At 38.9% G+C, this 27,970-nt stretch overlaps 1 protein-coding gene across 1 annotated transcript; it reads left to right on the top strand.

Moving 5' to 3' along the window:
• The first annotated feature begins 1,504 nt into the window (after positions 1-1,504).
• PCOLCE2 (procollagen C-endopeptidase enhancer 2) lies at positions 1,505-27,495 on the top strand. Its single transcript, XM_042797356.1, has 9 exons — positions 1,505-1,846; positions 2,880-2,988; positions 10,762-11,017; positions 12,691-12,815; positions 15,446-15,582; positions 19,253-19,407; positions 23,090-23,173; positions 25,164-25,331; positions 26,956-27,495. Exons 1-9 carry the CDS (start codon positions 1,773-1,775, stop codon positions 27,084-27,086), a joined length of 1,239 nt encoding a protein of 412 aa, XP_042653290.1. The 5' UTR covers positions 1,505-1,772; the 3' UTR covers positions 27,087-27,495.
• The last annotated feature ends 475 nt before the right edge of the window (positions 27,496-27,970 follow it).

Raw genomic sequence — 27,970 nt, forward strand, 5'->3', positions numbered from 1 at the left:
TTATTTCCAATTTCTGCCCCTTCCAATCAGTTCAAAATACAGCTGCAAATACTATCTCTGCTCTGACCACGTTATCATCTTCTCTGTTTCCACCGTCCCCTTTGTGTGGACTGGGCTCCCTGCCCCAGTCCTTCACCAAGCCTTGCCTAGATGTGTCCTGCTCCTTCCTCCAGGCCCACGTGGGGGGATGTGGGGCTGCCCCTCCTCAAAGCTGCATGCCAGGCATTCCCAGCTGGCCACTGACACACATGCACTCATACAAAACCTGGGCCTCTGCAAAACACATGCACATGTCTGCCTCTGCTCTGTGCTGTCTTCCATTGCCTCTGTGCACACAGAAATGCTGTTGGCACCTCTTACTTACCAGCCATCTTGCGGGCAGCCTCCAAGGATCTGGGATATCCCAATAGCAGCTGCACTGCTCCCATACAAATCCTCTGGGAAATTTAGCAAGTGTGCATCCAGGTTATTCTACCGCTTTCTTCATCCAGCACTGCGGAAGGGAGAGTACAGGTATCACATCTGCTAAATTGCAGCACCCACTTCCTGTTTAATCCTCAGAGCATCCTCACTAATGCACAGCACTTCTTTAAAGCCTTGGGAGTGGGATGCCCTTCTTTGTATTTTGCAAGAATATGAATGTTAAGTGCTTAAAAATAAGCTAAAAATAAGAGAATAGGTTTACAAGCTGCCTTGCATGCAGCAGAACTTCTGTTTAGTTCCTCCAGTCTTTGTGTCAGTTGGCTGTGCCTGAACACTTTACTCCACACTTACCTTCTTCTCCTGCAATAGGTGTATATGGGAAGAAGGACTTAGAGCAAGAAGAGGGACAGGCACTTCTTAAAACAATCCTTAAAAGATAAATTATTGTTTATTGACGTGATAATCTGTATGTCATCATCCAACAGCAATAACAATGCGGTTTCTGGAAAAGTTTTTTAAAATGTCAAGTTTTCTTGTGTTTAATAAGAATACTGACTTAATTTTTCATTTATTTTCTCAAACAACTTTGGCCCAAGTCCTACAAACACGCAAGTATTGAGTTCATTACTGCGAGCTCTGCCACAGCCCTCTAAAGAGTATCTTTCACAGCCAGAGCGAAAAGGCTACTGAGTCAAGATTACCAATTGGTAAACAAGACGAAGCATTTTAAGTTTACTTTAGAATTTAAATAAAGAACAAATGTTAAAGTAGCATTACTATTTTTCAAGCACTGGCAAAGCTGTACACGATTGCACAAATGGTGACACTGAGTTCATTCATGACCAGGACAAACACCCCCACTGTGCCACCTGAGGACAGGGAGCAGGGTGCTGCAGGGGGCTGCGGGCTTTGGGCTGCTCCCGCTGACACCTCCCCCCCCTCCCCCGGGCGCTGCGCGCTCCTTCAGCCCCTGCGTGCGCAAAATACGCGGTGCCGGGGGGCCCCCGGGGCCGAGGCTGCAGCACGGCCGCCCACCTCCCCGGGGGACGGCGGGGCGGGGCTGGGCACACGCGGGGCACGGCCCGCGGGGGAAAGGGGCGGCCGGCGGCTCCCGCAGCTCCGCGGCCGCGCAGCGCCTCGCCCGCCGGAGAGAGCGAGAGGGAGAGAAAGCGAGCGGGAGGGCGGGCGGGCGGCCCTGCCCGGCGCTGCCCTGCCCCGGGGGCGGAGGGCCGCGGAAGGCTTTCCCTCCTCCCCCGGCCCCGGCGCACACGGAGGAGCAGGCGGAGGAGCGGCTCCGCGCCCAGCCCTGCCCCTGCCCCTGCCGCCGCCGCCGCCGCCGCCGCCCGGAGATGCCGCCCGCCGCCCCGCTGCTCCCGCTGCTGCTGCTGGCGGCGGCGGCGCGCCCCGCGACCCCTCCGCACAGGTACCGCGCGTCCCTCCGCGCCCGCGCAGCGCTGCGCCGCCCCGGGCACGGCGCTGCTCCTTCCTCCCTCCCCCCCTCCCTCCCTCCCCTCCCTCCGCAGGAGCGGTGCCCATCGCGCATCCGTGGGGTGCGCGGACACCTCCGCTGACCCCCGGGCAGCACCCGCGGGGGTTTATTGCCCGTTATTGCGCCAAAACAGGGCACGGACACGGACACGGGCTTTTTCCACGGAAACGCGCCACTGCGAGAGCAGCCCCGTGTAACAGAATAAGTCACGTAGTATAACGTAACCTTATATATACGGTACGGTACGCTATCCCGATGCCTAAAGCTCAGCGGGGCGCTCACTCACTCTCCGCGGTAGCGCCGTGGATCTGCGCAGGGCCGTTCCGCGGCTCCTTGCGTGTCCCCGCGGCGTGGCCGGGGCAGGGAACCGACCCCTGGCCTCAGCTCTGACCGGCGACAGCGGGAGGTACGAGCCATCACCGGGCTAGGGTGGCAGGACTTGGGCGCACGGTGGGTTGGGTTCCGGCGGCACGCAAAACTTCTGAAGCGACTTGGTTAACATACCTAAATCCAAAGCATTTCAGGCTGGAATAGAAAGGAATTAAAAGTTATTTTTATTACTGTGCTATTTTAACTACTATTATATATACTGTAAAAAGTCATTACTAATGACTTTTTAATAATTATTTTTTCATTACAATAGCAATTTACAATGATTTATCACACCACCACACCTTCCATCTTATGAATTGAAAAAGGAAGGCAGGATAACAGTCTGTGTAAACCCAGAATTAAGGTCCAAGTAGTTAATTTTCTTTGCCCCCAAGTTTGTGTGTTAAATTGCACATTCTGTGTCAATAGTGAAATTATGTAATTAAGTAATAAAACATATGTTTAAAGTTAGCAATGTTTTTATGTATTTAAACTGTGTTTCTAAGTATAAGACAGTCTGTGCCTCTTTACTATTATGGAGAGAATAAATGAAATATATTTAAAAATTAAGTACTATTTTTCCTGTTATTCTCAGGCCTACATTTACATGTGGAGGAGTTGTATCTGGAGAGTCAGGGTTTATTGGGAGTGAAGGATTTCCTGGAGTCTACCCTCCAAACAGCAAATGTACTTGGAAAATCACAGTAAGAATTTTTAATATCACAAAATCAGTGCTGAAGACAATGGAGAGCTATTTGTTGTTAATGCCAGTGTTTATATGGGATAACGTATGTGCAATAATGAACTCAGTAACTCTGAGCAGCTCAACTATCTGGAGCTTTTTAGGGTTGCTGTAATACAACAATAGTGGCTGAAATAGAACTGACCTTGCCTAATGTCAGAAGCAAATTTTCATTGACTTCCATAGATATATCTCTAATTGTTTCAAATTAACCCACTGGAAGGCAAACATCTATCCTTCCAGATACTGCAGAAAGCAATAGTTAGTTAGATCAAATGGATTAACGTAAAGCCGTGAGGTGTAGATAATGAAAGCAAAATTTGTTGGCAATAAGACACAGAAAAAGTTTCAAACACAGCCGAAAAATTCAGGCAAGTTTGCTTGTAGTGTGCTAGTAACAGTGTTTTGCCAGCCAGGAAATCTGGAGTATGTCGTATAGCAAGCTGACAAAGCAATAGGAAAGCGTTGTTACATATATGAATGACCATGTGAAAGCATATGGTAGGATTGATATTTTGATGCTGAAATGAGACTGTGGGGCAGGGACATTGTATTCATGGACAGTAAATGCCTCTAAACAGCTAGGACTAAACACTCCAGTGCTGGATGTGTCCTTATCCAACAGTCTTGGAGAAAGGGACCTGAGTTAGTGATTACCTTTCCTCACATCTGCATAAATTAAATCCCCCAAATTAGCCCACCAAATTCCCTCTCCCATTTTTTAGGCACAGTTCACTAAGATCATCCCTGATATTCAGACCTAGAATATGGGCTATATGGGCTTTGCAGAAAAAAAAAAAAACAAACAAACATATAAGAAAGGATTAAAAAAAAAATTAGTCTGTGTGTTGATGGGATCACTGAAAACAACTTCATTTCAAAGGCTGCATTACAGGTTAGATGTTGGTAGTAGAATAGGATGTCACAGGATAATTGTCTCCTGCTACTATAGAGATGCTGACGCAAAGCAGGAGACATTGATCTGTTTACAGTGTTCAGTTAAAACGACTCTCATACCAAACGAGCAATGTAAGTTTAATCGTTTTATCTGAAGCATACCAGTGAAGATGCAACAGTTGCTTTCTGCACCTTTATGCATTATTATTATCAGGGACAAGTTGGAGATTACCTTTAATCTGTGACTGACTTTATCCAGAAGAGTATGATGTGAAATACAGTGTATGCTCGTAAATAAACTTGCTTCCTGCTGTCAAGGGGCTGAGATTACAGCAATTAGCATGGCCCACCTCACAATCTGAAGAGCAGATGCAGATTGCATTTGGAATCATACACACATGCCTTAAATGAAAGGGAAAAAAAAAAATCAAAGTTAGTTTACCAGTACAACTCAGTATTAGATCTTCAAAAGTTCAAAATTGAATCTGGAGGAAAATAATAATTTTAACACCATAAGATTTTTACCATTAAAAAATTCAAACTACAAATGGAGGCAGCACTGAAGCAGCATTTTCTGAAGCATCCCATGGATCTACCCTTCATCATGGGGATGATCAAGAGGGAGAAGGGAACAATTGTGTTTAAAAATTCCATACAGAGTGGTTTCATTGCAGACTTAATGTGGCTGTTGCCAACAAGTTGAGAGCATCCAGGTTAGCCTGGATGTTGTAAGAAGCATTACCACAAAACTGCAGCAGAGCTGTGTCTGCACTTGGGCCTTATTGACACTGGGAGAAACTTGGTGGCTTCTGGCATTTCATGACCACCCTGACTCCCACTGTTCTGCTGTGCCGTTTACTCTTGCTCTTCGACTGCTCCATACCTATTCTCTGCAGCTCAGTTGGAGCTAGAGAAGGGCTGCACAGGCTGTAGAAGTCCAGGCTTTCTTGTGCCCACACATCATTTAACCCCTATTAGATAATATTGTTCACTAAGTCAAGATGATTTATTTTCCACTGTGTAGAACACCTTGTCTTTTGGATGTGCAGGAAGGATGTAGGGAAGGCAAGGGCTAAGCCTGCACCCGCTTTAAAAAGAGGATGATTTACCAAACTGAGGAGAAGTGGTACACTCAAGGGTCTGGTTAGCCTGAATTTAAGCAAGAAAATCCTTCCACCAGGTACTGCGGAGGCTCAGAATAGCTTGCCATAGCACCAAGTAAGAAAGCCAGTTACACTGCCATGAAGAAATATGCTGTAGTTACTGTTAGGCTTCCACATTTAGCATCTGATCTTAGAAGGTGACTAAGACTTTTTGCCTGTCCGTTTTAGCCAAGGGCTGTGAACACCTTCCTGAAAACACTCTGCCTAATGCAGGATCTGACAAGTCTGCAAAACTGGAAGAGACATTGATTCATTTTGCGTCTGGGTCACAAGAAGCATGAAGCTGTTGTTTTCTCAACTACAGGATCTCATCGTCTATAGAAGAAATCCACAGAGAGACAGTGAAAGCTAATTCATTCTTTAGAAGAAAATAGGTTTAGAAATCATGATGGGTAGTACAGATAAAGCAATGTAGCATTCAGGTATCAGCTGAAAGCTTTCCAACTGGTTTACTAAAGCTAGAAGAGTCACTCTAACTCAATTATGGTTATGTTATTTCAAGAGACTGGGACTTTTTCAGATGGCTAAAGAAAACAGCTTCTCTATTCTAAGAGGTCTAAGAAGTGTTCAGCACATGCTTGTGGTTATATTACAACCTTGGCAGACTACCCAGCAGCTTTTAACTGACTTTGCTAAGAAGTCATTTGTACAGCTATTTCCTTTCCTATAGTAATGTATATAGCTTTATCTAAAATATGTCACATGCATTTACTTTTAATACTCTTGTAATCCTTCTTGGCCATCACCTCACATAAATGTGTCACACAGTCCAAGAATCTGGACTGCTGTCCTGTCTTTTTCTGGCAGACTGCATAGTTCCCATAAAACTCTAACAACTTTCTGTGCAACAATAATACTGAAGACTGTCAGAGTTATGTAAGGTTATATTTTTATAGGTTCAGGAGCTGTGTTCCAGCAAGTTTGCTGACAATAAGCAAGGTTTGAAAAATTAACTTACCAGGGCAGTTGGGAATCTGCCCTGGGGGAGTGAAATATTTTAAATCATTTTCTCTACATTTTAAGCATTCATTTTCCCATATCATTGTAAAACTGCCCTTCCAGTAGAGAACAGATCTCTATGCATAGTTGTATTGCCAGAAAAGAAATAGCTGAACAGAATCTAGTGTCTTTGTCAGGGAGAGCAAGCTAGTACAAATTGTTTTAAAAATTGTTCCTTTATGGCTGGAAAGGATGGAGGTAGGGAACAAGCAACTAGGCAGGAGCTGTGGTTCTTCCCAGGATATAACTCCAAATAACTTTCACATTCCTTCTCAATAGAGAGAAACTATCTTTGGCTTGCAGGTAGCTGATGTATTTTTCAAGTCTACGTAGGACTGATAAGGTAAAACATGCAATCAACATTTTGATATTAAACATATACCAAAATATATTAAACCCATATCTAATATAGGTTTAAAAAATAGGCTAAATATTTTCTTAGAAAGTCAGAATTTAAGGGTTTTTCACCCACCAAAAGACTATTTTTGAAGCAAATAATCTAAACCAAGTAATTTTAAAAATTATAACAGTTGGGGAATCCTCCCCAGAAACAGGGAGGCACAATGATGAAAAGAAGGTTTTGTGTTCAGTCAGAGCAACAACAGAAAACCAGCTTAACTTCTTTAAATGTAAGTGAACTTTGATTAACAATATGTGAAATTCTTGCAACGAATGATAACGAAAAAAAACCTAGGGATCTTATATTGTGATGAGTTGTATATAGAAAATTATCATGCCCATTTGCAAAGGTTAATAATCTACATGGATGATTTCAGGGAATTATGCTCTAGGAGAACTCCTCCTAAAAATTCAGGGAGTGCTATTTTCCTTTAGCCTTCAACAGGAGTAAGGCATCCTTCACACGAGTTTAGAGTCATAATTTCTGATCCTAAAGAAGTTCATAGAGTTAAAGTAAGGGAAACAGAGGGAAAGTATGGGTCAGTCACCCTTGATGTGACGAGAGGCAGAAGCTAAAGTGCCTCTGTTGTTGAAAGATACCAGCTGGATGGATAAAACAGGAAAACAAGGCACACCCTGCAGGGGAAGCATCCCATATTCTCATATTCTTCTCATATTCTTCCTTTGACCCTTCCTTTTTTTTTTTTTTTTTTTTTTTTTCTTAAGAGCTGCAGTTCCTTCCAGTTCTTCATTTGAGGTATCCCATCATCTTACTGCATCAGGCTCAGACATGGCTCAAAGTAAACAATACTGAGTCATGCTGGCCTTTGCTTTCTCCCCTGTGTTTCTCATGGAGCAATATTTTAAATGTCCTAGGATAAACACTGGCAGATTTTAGCGCATTAGTTTTCAACATTTAAAAAAAGGGAAATATTAGAAATGAAAGAAAAGTATTGTTTTGCAAAGATGCTTGTTTTTAGGGTGGGATTCCTTGGGAGTAGCTGCAAACTGGAAAGGCTGCTGACAGAACGTGAAACCACCATCCTCTGCACTCTTGAATGTCATCTGGTCAGACCACAAATTTGTATTTGAGTTAATATGCTGAAAAAAAATTGTTATTTTTGTGAACAATGACAAATATTATTTTAATAAGCAATGACATTATTTTATAAAGTAATGGCAGTAAGTAGTGACTGTGATTAGGGGCCCCAGTTTTTATATTTCTGTAAATTACTTATCTCCCCAAATTCAGCTAAATGTGAGCAAGGATTATTCTGACAACTAAACGCTGGAGTAGGCTCCTTGTTAAACATTCATGACCATGTGGCTGAGTTTTTCCTACACATTTTCTCACGAACTGTCACGAAACAAAACTTAGAAACTCTGTAGACTGAATTAGTAGACTGAACTAATAGAAGCTGGAGAGAGTAAAAACTATAATGAAATATAATTAGATAATGTTATGTAGTATAGTATAACATAGTCAGTGGTGGAGAGAGGAGAAGGAAGCATACAGCGCTGCACAGAATTACTTATACCATGAAACAGAAAACCCAAGACTTGAGTGAATGGTTGGCTGGCAGTTCAGAGCTTGGCTGCTTTGCCAGCGTCCTCTCGCTCTTGAGCGTGGGTCAGTCCCACATCCTGGTTCCCCACGCCCCACTTGGGGCAGGATGAGAGCGCAGAATAGCGGGGGGTGGGACAGAGTGCCTTGAGGCTGGTGAGAGCAGAGCAACGCTGGTTCGATGTGCTTGTGGAACAAAGCTCTCAGTGAGCACCCACCAGCATTACTGAGGGATAACCAGTTGGCTAAATCTGAATGCCTTTCTACAAGGACAGCAAAAAGGCCTTTTCTTACTCCAGGAACAGCCGCCTCTTACATTTCAACTTCCTTCTTCAAACTCTGGGAGGGAGTAGGTGTCTTCAAATAAGCAATTCAAGCTGAGAAAGTAGGAGAAAATCTCACAAGCACTGACGTAACTTTAATCTAATATGATAGAGCAACTGCTGCTCAACTTTCAGAAACAGTGGAAGGAAAACGGGAAACTTCTTGAAGATGGGTAAGTTGTGACAAGGCTGCAAGACACTGTGGCAGAAAACACTGGATAATCTTAACTGTAGGCCTAACAGTTCTGTCTGTTTTAGAACTTGATAACCTCTAAGGGTTACCTTATTTGGATCCTGTTGTACCAGTTGTACAAACTTATGAATAATGAGTCTTCCACCTCAAAAGAGCATATGTTATTTTACATACCTATTTCTGGAAAAAAGGCTGCTTCAATTTAACTGTCTAAATCTGATCTTGTCTGGCTAACTTTACAGCCAGAATTTTTGAACTGATTTGTCCGGTCACATAGAGTTTTTAGAGTGACCATAAATAACGTTCAGTTCTTCTGAGAGGAATATCAAATTCCTTTTAGCTCTTTTTTTGTTAAAATGACCATGTCTTAATGCTTTTTAGTGATTCAGACCAGAAGACAAGTGAATGCAATAATAAGATAGAGTTATGAGAGCAGTGATTCAAGGAGGCGTATTGCTTTCACAGAGTATCTTACAACATGACCATGTGTCTGTATTGGCCTTATGCTGACTAAATATACATGTGGGGTATTTTCTGATACCAGCTATAGGGCTTGCTTGCTTCAGTAGCATGAGTTTTAAACCTAACATCTGGCTTTAAAGTTTTTTAAAACATAGTCATCATGCTTTGGAATTTCTGGGTAAGATTAGATGAGTTTTGTGGTTTTGATGTAGTAGTAGTAGTAGTGATATATGTCAGCACAGGGGAATTGAATGCATTTTTGAGAGAACTCTGAACTTAAATTCTTTGAAACCAGCAACAGGAACTCTCACGGGGCGGGTGAGCCAGTATGTACGTGGGCCGCGGGGCAGTTGAAAACAGCTCATGCAAAAGTCTGTCCTGCTGCAGGATCACTATCAGCAATGGACATAAAAGCAGCTACATGAATGAGCAACCTTAACGTATCTACAGCACATTTTTCACTACATATAGAGCTGCTGCCTGTATTAGTATCTTCTGTGGGTTATGTGATTATTTCCGAAACACACAACATTAAAACACTGTTTGACAATTTCATATAGGACCAGTTGTAGTTTATCTCAAACTGGTGTTTTAAAATGAGTCAGTGTTAAGCAAGGAAAAAAAAAAAAAACTCTTAAATGTGGACTTACTGCAGATATATTAAGTGTGTGTTATATATTTAAAGCAGAAAATAATAGTGTCTCAGTAAAATAGAACAGCTGCAATTATTTTAATAGGTAACCATTCTACCAGGCTATGAATTAAATGCAGATAATCACACTCTGCCTGTCTAGGGTCTCTCTGTACTTTAAAATACAGTTTCCCTTCTTCTTGCCCTCCATTGAGTGCTTTGTTAGAATAGTTTTAACTTCTCAATATGCTGCTTATTCTCTTAAAAGCTTGCAGCTCTATCCCAGGAAATGTTATCCTCCTTGTAAACTATTATGCTCTCTTAATTTACATCTTCTCAGTACTCTTGTCTCTTTCACAACATCCACAGATAGAGATATGTAAGATCTGCCCTGTCTTATGTTTCCTCAGATATTTCAGAAAGCAAAATTCTTTTCTGTATTGAGGATACCCACTAACAGTTCTGTCGAACTCTGTTTATAGTTTTATGTATTCTTTCAAAATATAATTATTTCACTGCAGTACTCCCTTAAATAACTAAATATTAGGGCTGTACAGCATTAGCCATAGAGTTGCCAATTTTATTTATAAGTTATGTGTCAGTAAATAAAAAAATCGTTCAAACTATGAAATGTTACGACACAAATCAGCAAAATAAAAGAGGCCATGTCATTTGCTCAAAATTGTATATTGCTTATTCCATATTTTTTTTAACCATATTAATCTCATCCTGCCCACCTTACTTGGTGACAGGGAGCTCCATGGCTGATTGCATACTTTTAACAGAAAATAAGAAAAACATGCCAAACTGAACTGGGTGGTGATGGTATATAATCAAGTGTATGAGCCTGGCTAGATGATACTGTGGATCAGGAAGAAGATAATGGCAACAGAGATGGCCAGAGCTTTGTTTTTATGATTAGTCCAATGTGATGTTAAAAAACATTCTGCCTGGAGTATAGTTGACAAAAAAACCTTACCTGGCGAGAAGGGAAGGATATGAAAACACTCATGCAAATAGTGGGATCAGACAGATACATGGTGTCAGTCACAATTTAAGGTACATCTCTCCCTCCCTTCCTCCTCTCTCTCTCTCTCTCTGCAGGTCCCAGAAGGAAAAGTGGTGGTTCTTTCTTTTAGATATTTAGACCTGGAAAGTGACAACTTGTGCCGATATGATTTTGTGGATATATACAGTGGCCATGTCAATGGACAACGCATTGGCAGGTTCTGTGGTACTGTGAAACCAGGTGCCCTTGTATCCAGCAGCAATAAAATGTTGGTGCAGATGACTTCAGATGCTAACACTGCTGGAAGTGGATTCATTGCGAAGTTTTCTGCAGCAGAACCACATGAAAGAGGTAATTAACAATTATGTATGTGCTGAAGACAAATATAACCGTACAATTCTATGGAGAGTCACATTAATGCTTAAAAAGATGCGATGCCAGAGATAGTAGGGATTGTGCTGTTCAAAGTATTCATTAATTATCTTGCTTAGCACATAGCAAAGTATAACTGTTTAGCTGTTACTATTAATCAAAGTAATAAAGAGGAGGGCTAACTATTGTAAGAGTTGCAGAAGAACTGCACCTAGCAGCAATACGTTAACAGCTCATCAATAAAGTGGCAGATTAAATCCAATACAGATAAATGTTGCAAATAAGTGGAAAATACCCTAACTTTTTGTACAGTACAATGGGCTCTGAATTGACTATTACTGCTTAAGAATAAGATCTTTGGTTTAAAATAGATTATTTATGAAAACAATAGTTAAGCATCAATCCAGTGCTCGAGAGGTATCAAAAAAGAAAAAGAAATAGAACAATTTTTTGAAAGGAAATAAAGACCAAGCAACAGCAACAACAAAAAATGCCACTGTAAACCCATAATGAATCTACATCTTGAATACTGTGTGCCATTCTAATGTCCCCATCTCAGAACATGATATAATAAAACTATCAGAAGCAGAGGTAACAAGTATGATAGAATTAAGAAACATCTACAGAGACCACCTGCACAGCACGGACCACTTTATGCTGGAAAAGAGAACGTCAAGGGGAGCTTAGGAGTGGGCTCTGAGTCATGACTGGTGAATGGGGACCACAGTCACTGTCTCTTCTAATACAAAAACCAGATGAGCAAGTGGCTGCAAAGGAAAGGAGAAGGTGATTTTTCTCAGCTGTTAAGCTGTTAAATGGAGTGCTGTGCTGGGGGACATTGTGGATTGTCAATTTCTATACTGATTTAAAAACAATTAGAATAACATGTACATTTGTTAAGTATTATTGAACATAAAGGTATTGCCTTGTGTTTGGGAAGACCATGTAAGAGGCTGGGAGCTTACAGGGAGGTGGGATTGCCCTGCTGAGTGACTCTCTTTCAAGGCTTTTGCTATTAGCATCATACCAGACTAGACAGGTTGTTGGGCAGACACAGTGCAGGTGATGAGTAATTTATTAGTCCTTCCAGTTGTATCCCTGTATTGATAACTTCTTGAAATATATATTAAATGACTGTGACACGATTGAGTTTATTTAATAAAGAAGGCTCATAATCGTATTATAAATAGGGATTACATACCTGCTGTAGCTTTGTAATTTGGGACTGGGAGGAAGAAACATGAAGGAAAAAGACCCACTCCATTGTGGGATCTCCACAGGTTGCAGTTCCTTCAGAAATGCCCGTCAGCCCTGGCACAGCTCCTCTGTGGGCTGCAGGAGTGGCTGCTCCAGCACCTGCGTCTCCTCCGCTGACCCTGGCGTTCGAAGGAAAGTTTCTCACTCTTTTTATCCCTCTCTTTATCTGCATTTGGCATTTTCTGCCCTTTATTAAACATGTTTTCCCAGAAGTGCCACCAGCTGAGCTGAAGGGCTCAGCCACATCCTGTGGTGGGGCCGTGGCAGAGGCGGACGGACCCGGCTGGGACCGGCCACGTCTCCCTCACCGAGGCCCCTGCAGTAAAACAAGTGCACGACACAGGTCACCCGCGTCCCTCTTGCACTGCGGTCAGCACGGTGCACTGTACTTGCAGGGGATCAGTACTGTGGGGGACGACTGGAGAAGCCGTCGGGGTCCTTCCAAACGCCCAACTGGCCGGAGCGAGACTACCCAGCGGGAGTCACCTGCTCTTGGCACATCGTCGCCCCGAAGAACCAGGTAAGGCCCCCATGGTCTGCAAGGCCTCACACCTCCTCAGCAGCCTGCGCGCACAACGCGCTGCCTGCGTTGCACTGAAACAGGAAAAATGCTCTCTGGCTGAAATGTGAAATTGGGTACATGCAAGGAGTGCAGGCACACCCACACTCCAGTGATATCCACCTTCCTCTCACGTATTACCTGGCTCACTCCAGTAACTCCCATGCTTTCTCAACATTGTAGGTCCTCTTCTGTACATTGATACATTTCCCTAAACTTTTTAAAGCATCAGTGACTGGTGAGGCTTTTAAAACAAATTTTTTAAAGATTATTTTGTTATTTAACAAAATGTCATGCAAACTAAGTTAGGGCAGGTGATCATCTCAGGACCAAACATGATGATGATGATCAGTGCTAGGTTTAAGTCTAACAACATTTGTAGGGGTTTTGGTGCTGCTGTAGATTGTTACTGAGGTACCCAGGCAGAGCTGATCGAACTTACTAAAAGCAGAAATTATTTTACTCTGTTTATAGTACAGGGAATCTATCTGAATGTGTTCTGCACAGGGATTTTCAAAGTGCATTTCATAGTTCGTTGTATTTCATATTTTGAAAGCTCCATCTCATAACATGCTTGTTTAATTAGCCAGATGCTGTCAGAACATATGTTACCACTTCATTAAGACCTGAAGAGATGTGACAGGAGACCAAGAGGGCTCATTTGCCACCATTTGCCACACATAGCAAACACAAGTGTGTTCCCCATGCTATAGGGTTAATGTCAATCCATTTTCTAGTTGTTGCTGAGCCATCTGTTCTGTACCTTGGCAGAAAGTCCACAATGATTGAAAGTTTTGGTCTCCAAGCGTGTTTGGTAGGTTGCTTTTCTTAACCATGTCCAGCTTTTAAAATTCCTGTACATGTAAGGATGATTTTCCTCTTAATCTTCTGTTCATGACCGTAATCCTCCAAATAAAAAGCCACCTTAGATAAATATATTCTTCAGTTCTTTCATACTTTTCCATTTACCAAGATATTTTCTCCCTTGAACTGAAACAGTTTGTCAGCTTAGTCTTCCCTGTACTTCTCTTTAATCCACATTCCTTGCTTGCTAGATACAGGTCATTTAACAATCCTGTAGATAGTCAGTGATGTTTAAAACCTTATCTGTAAACTGCAGATTACTTTGGTTCTTTCCAAATATCTCTAGATAAGCCTAAACACTTTTCCTAAGCTTGTAGAGAAGATTTAAGAAAGGCTATATAAGCATAAAAATAAGGGCGTTACATCATGTGCCTTTTGAAGATCCTGTTCCATAAATCTATGAGTTTCCAAATATATATTTTTCATGTACTGCAACAGTGGTTGTCTGAATGCAAATTAGGCAGAATTTTGACAGTTACAAAAGCCATTTTTTGGGGAAGTAGTGAGTAAGCATCTCTCTTCAAGTGCACATGAAAAGCTGTTCACTCTTCCTTTTGCCAAAGTTCACGTGCTGCTGTCTCTACTTCCCTTTCACAAGCATGTGAGCAATAAAACAAGGCACTCTTTTGCTCCTAATACAAACCAATAATTACTTCGTTTATAACAGAAGATGGAGGAGCTTCTCATGATGGTGAAGAGCTTCTATCTATGAAATACTACTTTTTTAGTGCAAAGTGCACTTATGAACAATAGTAAAGTAGATATTATGGCTTGCTGTTTTGCCTATGGAAAGAAGAATGTAACATTTCTGCTCCCAGTCGCATTACTTCTTTCTATACCATCTTTTTTGATCACAGGAATATTATTCAGGTGGGTACTTCCATTTAAAGTGCATTTTTTCATCATGACAATAAGGTTTTTGAAACAAGCATGTTACTCATCTCTGAAACCAAGTCCCTCTATGTTACTCATACTTTATGGGAAACAAAATGATGCCTTACACATCTGAATAGTGCAAAAGCATATCCAGGCAAAACTAAGACATCGGGTGATAAATGGCTGTCATTACTGTGAATGTAGAACAAGATAATTTTTACTATGTCAGTAAATCAAAGTGTATGCAATGTACAAATAACTCATTTTCCTTTGTACAGTCTTAAAATATATAATAAGATCTTTGATTGAGACAGACCTTGAAAGAGAAATCCTGCATATCTACAATCAACACAATTCACTGTTGTCATTCAAGCCTCATCTGTGCTGTTTATGTGAAGGTCATTTAAATACTGCTGTGCTTCATATAAAGAAGCAACCTAAATGCATGTATTACCTCCATTTCAATCATGCAGCTCACCAATTTTGCCTTTGCTTTTTCTTTAGCGTATCTTGAATGATACCAAAAGCCCCTTTTCCGTGGTTTAGCTTTTCTGTGGTTAAGCAACTTAACACATAACACTACTATCCTGTTCTTATTCACTCATTAAAATAACTTTATCATAAGTTACTTGCATATATTTGCGAACAAAACTTTTTATAGACTATTAGAGTCATACTATCTGTTGGAGAAGTCATGTGGATTAAAGTACTTCACAATTAAGTGGATTAAGGACTTTTCCTATATGAAAAGAAAAATCAATTAGTATTTCATATGAAGAGGTCACTAACAGAAGCACTAATAAATCCTGCTATATCAAAACCTTAATGAGATATTTACACTTTCCCTGCAGCTAATAGAGTTAAAGTTCGAGAAGTTTGATGTGGAGAGAGACAACTACTGCAGATATGACTATGTCGCAGTGTTTAATGGTGGGGAAATCAACGATGCTAAAAGAATTGGGAAGTACTGTGGAGACAGTCCACCAGCGTAAGTAACTTTCTTGAATTATGAGCTTCACTACCACTATGTGTCATTTTGCTAACAGTTCTATACTGGGATTCTGAAAGATTTTTATTCTTTCTTAAATTAAATAGGACTTTTTGTAAATCCAATTGAAATTCTAGTAGTTGCTTAGTATCTTGTCTCTCCCTAGGTTTTCCCTTTTCTCTCTCCCTCCATGACTAGTCCTGGCTTCAGCCCATGTTCTGTCCTGTCCCTCAAGCCTCATTAGAGCACTATCTAATAACATCAATACTAATGCTAATGCTATTGATATTGCTATAACACCAGTATTAATTGTAGCTGAACACAAACATCACTTAATATGTACATTTTGATTATAGATACTGAAGTGTAGGGATCCATCTGAACTCACTAGCTCCTTGACTCACTTTATCTGACTCATTTTCCCCTCAGCCACTTCCCTTCTGCTGGTTCCCTGGCTGCTCTTACATCGCTGCTCACCATCTCTTCCATCTGGGCCCAGACACGTTCTCTCATGGCACAGACGGCTTTCCTGAGTGTGCTGGGTAGCACAGCAGGCTTTTGCCAGCTTTGCTATCAAATTGCTGCCCCTTAAACCCCCTCAACACTCCCCCCAACCCACAACTCACCTATCCCCAAAAAAACAACCCATCCCTCCCCAGGCCTCCCAGCCACCCTCAACCCAGCCAATGGCACTGTAACTAATCAGGTCTAGCAATAGTGGATCGTAATTATTCCCAAAAAAAGTGTAAAGTTTTTTGAGTGAGGCTAGTAATATTTACCTGTCCTTTCCCATTGTTCCTCTTCCATCAAGCTTCTTAAAGCTGAGTAGCTTTAGAAGATTAAGAGGATGCGTTCTGTTTCAAAAAATACAAGCTATTAAAAAAAAAAAAATACATGGAGGTGTGTGACTAGAATTATGTCTCAGAAGTGGCAGCTATTTTGATTCCCAAGATCAACTAACTGTGGTACAGGGGGAGGAGGTGCATGCCTCAGTCTTTCTAAGCATAGCTTGCTAGACTGAGATTTACTGTAAGGATTTTTTGTGCTTTTTGTTTGGTTGGTATTTTTAAAGGTTATGTAATACACCCTCAGGAGAGGAGAGGGGAGGCAGACGTTCTGTAGGACCCTTTTTAAAGAGTCTTTTTAAAGATTTTTCTTCTCCATACAGCTGCTATGCAATAGCTTTATAGTGCTAGAAATAGAGTAAGCTTAGGCCTATGGAAATTTATTAGAAATTTGGCAAGAATTTAATTAAGGGTAGGGCTGCACCTGAAATATATTAACTTCTGTTTCCTTCAGCCAACTTAGCCTTTGGATCTTGAGTTACACTTATTTTTATTTTTTTTTTTTTCTCCTTTCTTCAGATTTGAAATTTTCTACATATTTTCAGGCTTACATTCATTTCTTTTCAGGCCCCCTTCTTGTAGTAAAGTTTAAAAAGCTCCTCTATAAAAAGATACTGGTAACTGACAGTCTTATGGGTAAGAATGTTCTTTAAGTGCTAGGTAATTCAGGCCGCTAAAATAATTCAAGAGGCTAAATTCTAGCAGTAGTTACATAATCACTTCCTAGTTTTCAGGAAAAACCACATCTCAACTGTGGCTCGGCATCTACCCCCACAGCATGTCCAAGCTGTAAATTGTCCTGACAAACCATAGTGGGCTTCAAAACATAGACATTTTAGTATGGACTTTGTGCAACAGGAAAATAAGGGCAGAATACTGGGCTGAGACTTGGGCCATGTAGCTTAGAGATGAAATTTCCTGTTACAGAATGTTAGAAGTGTCCTGAAAGCCAATTTTAGGATAGCACTGCTTCCTAACCAGAGATCTGACATAGAGCTGGAACGCAGTCACTTTCCCTTGCAGAGTTGTATATAGGCAGCTTCTATATCCAGTGAAACGGGTGTATGGCTCTTGGGGATTTTCCCCTAGGTCTGTAGAATTATCTTCATAATGTATCATCTGGGTTCAGAAGAACAATAAGGACAATATGAGTGTTGTAAAAGAACCAGAAATCATGGTGTGCAACTGAATTGTGAAGCAAGCCTTCTATAAAGAGTATTAGTTACATGTCTAACACAGTGATTATACAAGGTGGAACTCATTAGCCAGCAGATACAAATAATGTAACATGGCATTCGGTCACAGAAATGGTATAGATCAGACGTATGAGTAAAGTGAGTATCTTGAACTCATTTGCTGGTTGCAGAGATGAATTCAGGTCCACCTGCAGACCAGCAAGCATACAGTGTAATCACATACCGGATTGCTAAATATGATTATGATACATACATGATAATCACAATTTATTAGAAAAAGTAACTACTCAAAAAAACACCTGTCTCTCAGATAAAAAGCCTGTTTTAAAAGGACAGGTTACACAGACTAGGTCAGATTTTTCAGATTTGGTGTTCAGGAGGCAGCACAAAGCTCTCAGGCAGCTGATAATCAGTGTCCTCGTGCATCCACAGCCTGCGCCAATACTGCAGCAAGAAAAGCTTAATCTGTGCAACTACCACAGCATCTGTAAATCTACAGAATTCCAGATAACCAGGCACTTACTTTTGGTTATGTCAGAATCAGCCATCAATATAAACTGATTTCTGAAACATCTGTCAGGAAACTGGGAGATGATCAGAAGTTTTTACTTCAGAGGCCTGGTTAAGTGTTTTGAAGAACTCCTGCTCATGAAATCTGTCAGGCTTGCTGGGAAGAAACAAAAGAGTCATTTTAGTAAAACTACATTTGAAAACCACTTCCTATTTCCCTCTCTCCTCACCGCAATTCTTTTGCCCCTATGTTTATTGTTCCTCCAGTTTCCAAAAACTGTTTTTTGCTTGAAAAAGTGGTGTTACTAATTATTAATAAATACTGAGACAAGGTCTGTGGAAAGCTCAGAAGAATGAGGAGAGCTGCTATGGCTAGGCTTGCATTCCATATGATTTTCTGTAACAGTAGTCTTGAATGAAGTCCCATTGCACTACAACCACATCCAGAGGCAGTTAGTATCACAGAAAGTACTATGCAGTTTATAAACTGAAAACTAGTACACTGAGCAGGGCTTGTTCACGACATTTCACATACTAAAATAACTCCATTAGCTCTTCAAGGCCTTGGTAATGAAAAACTGAGCCCACAGAAATAATAACCCAAAACATTTTTTTCTTTTGGGGTTTTGTTGAAGAATTACAGAATCCGACATGGAATTAATTTTCTTAAGGCCCTCCAAATGCATGATACGTTTTTCATTAAGCAAAAACAAATTTTTAAAAACCCATTTACTTACCTCTGCTATATACTGAGAATTTCTTCAAACTAACACTAACTGTGTTAGTCTAGCCTCTTTCGTTCCATGGAAGTGAAGTCTGCAATGAAGTCAAACGGAAGAATTTAAAGATACCTTCATAACCTTCATAACTTGTCATAACCTTCAGAAATCAGAGGTTTAGATGATTCATCAGAATGAGTTTCACACTCAAAATACCAACGTCTGACATGTCAACGAAAAAACATGTATGTCAGTATTAGTCTGGGGGCAGATACTGCATTCGGACTAATATTTAAAACAAAAAGCTTTCTATTTTTTGTTGTAGGAAGAATGCTATTAATTCTTTTTGGCTTTGACATTCAAAACAATGGAAACATTTTCTTTTGTTTTTCTATTTCAGGCCTATTCTGTCTGAGAGAAATGAGTTGCTCATTCAGTTTTTGTCTGATTTAAGCTTAACGGCTGATGGCTTTATTTGCCATTATAAATTTAGACCAAAAAAGTTACCCACAACTACAGTTCCACCTACTACCACAACAGTTCCTGTTACCTCAAGTAAGTTTTACTGACTTTATTTCCTAGAAAAATTAATTATTACAGGACAAGGAGAGGATTACAGAAAAAATGTAATAGAAGGTATATTAAAAATTACAGCTTTATGGTTTGTTAGTATTTCATATGCTGAGGGAATGAATTAAAATTCATATACTCAAAGGACTATCTTAATATACTGAAGGGGGAATCTACTTAACATTACTAAAAGGAAATCTATCCAGGTGAGAGTTCAGTGTAACAGTAACTCACTCCAGCTGACAGAATTTTCCTATGTCTTCTCAAATTTTTAACAGGTAACTAGCAAATTCCGTAGAAGAATGAATAAGCAAAATTCTTTTGTATAAGAAGTTCTAAATATTTCAGGAAATAGTTTTATTTAAAGGAACTCTTTCTTCTACACAAGTTAATATGTAAAAATCGGACCGTATTTTTCTTTATATAGTTATTACAAGCAAGCAAAATTCATATGGAACCCACCTGAGCCCTCTCTAGATCCTGTCGACATCCTGTCAATATGACACTCTCCTAAAACATTTTTATTTTTAAAAATTCAGGGATTGGAAATTATACAGAAATATAAAATTAAGTTTCGTTTTATATTTACGACTAGACAGCATATATGAAAGATCAGAGGAGGATTTCTCTGAAGGTATTGCCAAAACTACCTCATTACTGAGATACTGAGGGATAATTTCTGTAACCTGAATGTAGGGGATTTAAAATACAGTTATAGAAGAAAACCAAATTATTTATGATGTTTTTGCAACCTGATTTGTACTTAAAACACATCAAAAGTCAGGACAGCAATGGTCTGTCAGCAGGAAACCAAGAAGCTGTGGTGCTTAAATACTGATAATGAAAGATATTTAAAATAGATGAAAATAAACATTATAAAAATGAAATCATAATGACCTGTAAATCATTCGGATGTCACTGCTGCTCTACTGATAAATAATTCAGCTCTTCTTCACTACAGAGCACTTGTTAACGAAGTTGTTAGTTCAAACACTTGGTCTCAACTAATGCAGGCTGTCAGATAAGTCACACTGCGTTTGTGTTCAGGGTTTTGCCATTGAGTTTTGCTCTGTGAACTGTTTGTATGTGCACATGCAAAAGAGGTGTAACTTTACTAATTAATTCCAAATCAATTTTTATGACAACATCGGTGTTAGAAAATAAAAACAAGGTAAACTCACCTGAGAGATGACAACAGAGGGCAGGTATTCAAAAGGACTTGTCAGGCAGACAGAAATAAGAGGTCATTTCAATGTCTGATCAGTTGTGCATGGCGTAGGCGTTTCTGATCTTAAAAACAAACCAAAGCACACCAAACCCCTGATCAATCATTTGCATTCAGAAGTGTTCAGTTCAAACAGACTTAGCTTATTATCTTGCAAATCAGACCTGTTCAAACTTGCACAGAACTCCAGACATTAATAAAATATTTAACTTCAGCAGGCACTTTCAAGAATTACCTCAGTCTATCTTACCTAAAAATATTACTACTTAAAGAAATACATGTATAGTGTAGCATTTATTAGTAAAATGAATTAAGATTAATCCAATACATATGGTTAAGTAATTGATTTTCTTATTTCATTGGATCAGGTCATGCATTTGTCTGTCAATATGACTACATGTAAAAAAACAGGCAACTAAACTTTTAATTCAGTTCTCTAATTCACAGTTCGCTAAAATACCTTAATCATCTGTACAAACAATAGGCTGCCTCTACTGACAAATCATGGTGTAGTTAGTCACCAACCAAAATTTACTGAAATCCAAAGTAGAACTTGAAGTGTTAGCACAAAAAAAAAAAAAAAACCAACCCAAACCCTCAGAAGACAAAGAAGAATATTTTGTAATGCACAATCCGTTTTAAGTTTAGAAAAATCAGAGCGCCTCAATAAATTTTTGGTAGCTACCATACCGGCATGCACCTGTGGCTCATCTACCTGCTACATTTCTTACCTTCCCACTACAAACACTGATCTGAAAGGCTCAAGGAACATTAAATTCTTAGTTTTTGTTATGCTGCATGTAGCATTGAGATAGGGGGTATTTGCATGACGTAGCAACTGGTGCTGTGAGACAGGAAAACTAATTAAATGGCATAGCACCCTACACCAAATGCTAACTGTAATTTGGAACAATAATTTGAAAAATTATCATTTAGTTTAAAGTTCTAGTAGCTGCATATAGTGTATTACTTCTACATTGTATTCTGTACAGAAGTCACTTTATAAAAAGCAACTCAGCATATAATTAAAAATATTTTTAGAAATACACACTGGTAGAAAACAACTATGCAGACGCATCAAGGCAGCAGAAGCGGTGGCAGTGGGAGTTCCACTCCTATGAGTGTGTAGATCTGATTGTAGGGCTGAGGCTACATCATGTAGAATAGGACCAGATGTGTCTCCATAGACATAGTAACTCCCTCTTCAGAACACTTTTCCTCGTGGGAGGCATTTAACTTTCTAAAGAGTCTCATTGAATACGAATCATGCGAAGACTGAAAAAACAAGAAGAACAAACCACCTGAGATCAGTGAAAAATATGGGGTCCAATTTTTAAACTTTGGATTTGAAAGGCAAAACAGTGAGTACGCAAATCTTCTAGCAGTCATGGCCATAACACCGAAGGCAAAGTAATTTTAATGCCATTCAGTTGAATCTCAGAAACCTGGAAAATTATAAAAAGAATAAATTACTTCAATTAAAAAGAAGCACAAGTATAAATTACTGAATGGAAAATTAGTCAGAAGTTCTTTTTCAGAAAGTATAGGCTGAATGAAACTTCTGCAAAATGCTCCACTTAAAAAAAAAAAAAAAAAAGCAACTGTATTCTTCATAACTAGTTTTTCTTGGAAATTAGGGTAATTGTAGGGGTTTGGGGTTTTTTTTAATCTGTCTGTCTCAGCTTCGTGTTTCCAATAATGACGATGTCATTGACCAATTCCAAACAAATTTGAAAAGGACATAAAAAGCCTTAAAAATACTGCATCCCGACACATTACATAGAAAGGGTTAGCTGAGTAAAGTACATAGACTGTTAACATCCACCCAAGGATGAAAACAATACAAAGTGTACTCACTTGTTTATACACAGATCATTCCATTTCAGAAGGGAAATGTCAATCCCTAATATTAAATAGGTACTTCAAACACTATGTTGTGATTCAAAATGTCATCATTAAAAACTATACAGTACTACATGCCCTGAAGCTATGTGAAAGATTCAGAAAAAGTCAGGAATTTGAACTCTGATCTCTTCCATCACAGTACAGTAATTTCAGATGAAAGGCCACCTCCTCCCTCTGAAGTGTTACTGTAATACAATGTTATGATACTTTAAGTGTACTACTAGGGCTGTATGACAACAGGCAACAACACGAAGTAAGTTACATATGTAAGATCACACTGCAATCAAATGTAAATTTTCCATAATATCCCATTCTGTAAGGTCACTAGAAGAGATGCATAGCTGAGACACACATGAAATGATGGTGATTGGAGGAGGGCAGAGAAAAGGAATATTGTGATTGGGGTGTTCCTCCCTTGCAATACCATATCTAGTAATGTATACATCAGGATTATTCATCTTTTTTTTAAGCATACTGCTTTGCACTTGTATCAAATACCTCATTTCAATTTCAATTTATTCTTTGCTTTTCAAAAAGTTGTGAAACCTACAGCTGCCCTGTGCCAGCAAAAGTGTAAGAGGAGTGGGACTCTAGAAAGCAATTATTGTTCAAGCAACTTCGGTAAGGAAGCAAAGTTTGTTTCTTTTTAATTACTCACTTGGCACTGTGTTTTTAGACTCATAGGAATTTTACCAGATGTAGTTCTGAGTTATCATTAATATATAGGCTATATTTTTACACCATCTTATGTTTGTATCTGACATCGTATCTGTCTTTCACTCAATACATTCTTGGAGATGTTATGAAATAGGCACTGCACATATAGCTGAAACAAACATACTTTCCCAATTTTAAAATGAAATGACAAGTCAGACAACCTCTTACAAGAAAGTTTTGATTCAGTTACTGTATTGTCATCTCATTTGTCTGTAACCAGCCAACACACATTTTATGCTCTACCTGATGACTATTCCACAATTCAGTTTATAGACTTTCAAAACATTTTTTAAAGAAGTTAGAAGGCATGGAAGTTTACAAGCACTGCTTTCCACAGACAGACACAATCGCTTGGGAAAAAGTGTCTGCTGTGTATTTGGATGGCATTGTCACTGCTGATTTATTCAGTTGTATTTTCCCTTATTAACACTGGAAGCTTTTTTAATCGCCTATAACATGCCTAAAAAATTGATGGGACAACTTCCCCCTACCTCCTTTTTGTTTATTTGTTTTAATCAAACTCTAACTTTATAGCTAATCCCATGAGATTTGAGGCAATCTGCTGTTTCAGGAATGTGGGGGCATTTTTGCATCATTCTGCTAGAAAAAGAGTTGAGAGCTGTGGCTGTACCCTAAAGCAAAATGCAGTCATTGCAGCATAACCCCTTACCACTCTTGACCACCAGCCTGTTTTAATTTGCAACCAGTATAGGCTGGCCCAAGGCCAAAAGAAGATAATAATAAAAAAAAAAAAAGAATCTCTTACTGACCACACCTCAGCTCTTGTGATAGATGGTAAAAGACACTACATAAAACTTTTTCCTCTAACATCAGGGTACTCAATCACATTCTCTTCTCTCACCTGTCAAATACTTGAAATTTTCCAGTATTTTCCATGGCAGGACTAAGAGTAAAAATACTTTATATGCTACTCTGAATGCAAGCGTATCCTAAGGTGAGAACAGAAAGTGTGCTCTTTGTAGAATATGATTTTTTCTAAGTTCATTTGCTGACTTTATGAATTTAGAAAATAAGAGCTATTTCTCTTTCATCATGCACTTCATTTTTATTGTTTTTAGAAATATAACTGCAATACACAGCATTTTAATATCCACAGTTCTCTTTTGATTGAACTTGAACATTCCTATTTAACTAAAAGCTCTGGATTAAAAGAAGATAATGTATACATTTACAAATGCCTAACTCAAAACGTGGATTATGCAGATTCACGAAATAAATCTGGCTGCACATAACTGATCGTAGGATAGAATAGCTTATTTACAAAACATGATCTGAGAAGAAAAATAATTGTTAATACTTTTAATAAATAAAGATGGCCTGCAAGTCAATCTAGTCATCCTAGGAAAAAAAAATAGTGTCTTTATTTTCATACTGAGAGGTCTTTAGGAGATAGGATGGTGTAATCTGTAGTCTAAATTTAACTGAAATCAGCAAATTCCTATCAATATCAGGCCTCAGGCAGATCAAAGTCTAGCTTCTAGGGCATTAACTACTCCCTGCTACTCATTTAAGTGTTAGAGAGCTGGGAATTCTGCTTTTGGCTAGGACATTTTCAATTCAACTTCTCCACTGTTTTAAAATTAATCATTAAAAGTAGCATCAAACTGTACTGTTTAATTGAAATTATCAAAACCTAGAACTGGGCTTGCATAAGAGATACATTCTAGGAACAGTTTTATATTTGGTACCACCAAAATTTGTCACTTGTGAGTTATCTATTACAGGTGATAACCATATTTTTAGTAATTGTTTCCAGTATTGTTTGTTTCCTTACTATGGACTAATATACTTATTCCATTTTTATGATGCATCAAAATTTATGTCTAAAAAATAATAAAAATGTATCAAATGTATCAAATGTCTTTTCTTCTAGTAATAACTGGAACTGTAATAACAGCAATAACGCGGGCTGGCAGCCTGCATGCAACAATATCCATCATTAATGTATATAAGGAGGGAAATTTAGCAATTCAGCAAGCTGGCAAGAGTATGAGTGCCAAGATTATTGTTGTATGTAAGCAGTGTCCTCTCATCAGAAGAGGTAAGTACATAAAAATAACTGCTTTTTGTGTTTATAAAAGACAACAGTTTTGAAAACTGCTCTTTGAAATATGATCACAAAAATCAGTAAAATTACAATAATTGCTTCTATAATCAGCAACTAATACTATAATCAATTGAAGATAAAAATAACTAGTTATCCAGGTTTATATTGCCCTTTTCAGTTTTACTTATGAAGGATTAGACTCATAGATGAAAGGAGTTTGAAAAACTTTTTTTGAAACCCATGTGATATAAAGTAAAATCTGGCTTAGTTCTCTCAAATGAAGCTCAGTCAGATTTTGTTTTTACGTGTATGTATTTTGGAGCTAGTTTTCATACACGGTTATTAAGAAGGGAAAAACAACAGCATGCTAAGCCTAAAAGAACAGTATGTCACAGCAAATGACAAAGATCAACATGTTTCCCTGTTGCTTCTCTCCTGTATATATTTACATCTTTACTGTAGATATACTAGTAGTAAGCCCACTCTGTATCAGCAAACAGCCAGTATTTCTATAGCTACCTTAAACAATACTATGCAGTGATCAGTCAAGATAATTTCTAGTTAAATGTAACAAGGGCTATACCTACGTGGTGTTGTAAGAAATACTGAGACTGTTTTTCATTGAAGTAACTAAGTAAAAAATAAAACATTTTTCAGCACTGCCTCCAGAGTAAACAGGTGAAACACAAATGGAACCACTGCAGGAAACAGTCAATTTAATAAGCATCAAAAAACCCCTGATAACATTCAGTATATTACTGGTATTTAAGCATATTAATTCAAAGTGGGCAGTACCAAAGTAAAAAATCCTTGTCAGAAACTAGCTTTCGCTTTTACTGTCAGTTCTCTGGAAATTAGACATATGTCTAGGAGACATAATAATATCCTTGGTGGAACAAATTGGCTCCTTTTAGGCAGGCTGCTGGCTCTAAGCCACGCACTTCTGTTTCTCATCCTAAATCTCCATGAATTATTTAATAGCCATTACTTCATATCTAAACTTTTCTGCTTATACCCCTGTAATACCACTCCTTTCAGCCTAAGGCCTTGCAAACCCCTAACCTTTCTAAGCCATAAAAATACGCAAATCCATCCAATTTCTCCAAAGCCAGGACTTATCACACATTAAGTCCACCTGGCTTGTCTGAGTGCCTCTCTCTATATCTAGAAAATGTTTATGTCTTTGGAGGAGGAAAAGGGAATGAAAATACTTAATTGCATTATCCCTCAAGTGCGTTATCCTACAAGCTGAGCAAATGAGAAAATACTCAAAATGAGACACATTCCACTTTGGGTGTCAGTAGTTAAGTTATCTAGTGTTCATACTGCATTTCTAAAGTCGTTTAGACTAATCTGGCAGTCTACATTTAATGAATATCTCCTATATATTTCATTATGTAGTAGATACTTCGCTATATAAGTACTTGGTTTTTACTGTACTTTATTGTGTAACAAGCATGGCAAAAATGGGTAAGGAAGTATATGCTTTAGGGAGGAAGGAAAAAATGTTAGAAGGCATTGGTAACAGTGCAAATGAATAGAGACCACAGATAAAGAATTATACTTATCAAATCATGACTCAGATTTGTGTCTTACAATATCATGTTCTCCTTCGTAGGTTTAAACTACATCATCATGGGCCAGGTAGAAGAAGACGGTAGAGGCAAAGTCTTTCCCAACAGCTTTGTCATGAGTTTTAAGACTAAGAACTCAAAGATCCTAAATGCCTTGAAAAACAAAACATGTTAAAACTAAACTCTGCAACTGCGTTCTATCATCTCTCTCGAAAATTAATTTTCACTATGTTACGAAGATACAACTGACTCTCAACACTACGACCATGTTCACCCCTTCTTCCCTCCCATCCAGCCAAGCACACCCCAGCACAAGGTCGTATCCATTACATGTACAAGAAAATAAATCCTCCTAAGTCTTAAAGCTGAAGATTTGCAGCACAGCCATCTGATCTCAAACATACCAAATTCCAATTACTTTGAAGTTGTTAATTTATAATTGTCCGATTTTTTAAGGAGTTGTGTATGTAAAATAAGAATTCTAAGTGCAATATTTATAGTAACTCATTTTAACTTAGCTTTTTCTCTAAAGTTGTTTTATTACATGGATTTCTGCATTATTATCTGAGCTTAATAAAATATTTTAAGACTAAATCATACACCAACTAGTTATTCATTATCTATAAAAGTGGGGCAGGCTAAACATAGAAACTCTTCTTTGATAATTTCCATGCTTTTGATGGTTTAGGTCTTGCACAGTATGACTGACACTATACTTCCTTGCTGATCAAGGGCCTGATTTTCCTTCTAATTGATTTGAACAGGAACTGGCTTTACTCTTCAAAGAATTAGTGATAAAACAGCACCATGCTTTTCTCTACTGATGACTATAATCTAGTTACTAAATGTCACTGTTAAGTTCCTTAGGGTAATTAGGAAGGAGGAAGGTAGGAATTACTTCACTGGTAGTAAAGTACACATAGAAATTTTTTAAATTTGTCCGTACTGTGAAAGAATGGACAATACAGTAATGCTCAGTCTGGCACCAGTAGTGTAAATAGTAGCATATCTGTCTAAATTATTTCATTTCTGTATGCAAAAGGATGAACAAGTCGCTAC

Source organism: Tyto alba, unplaced genomic scaffold (genome assembly GCF_018691265.1).
Source record: "Tyto alba isolate M040663 unplaced genomic scaffold, T.alba_DEE_v4.0 Super-Scaffold_10, whole genome shotgun sequence".
NCBI classification, from domain to species: domain Eukaryota; kingdom Metazoa; phylum Chordata; class Aves; order Strigiformes; family Tytonidae; genus Tyto; species Tyto alba.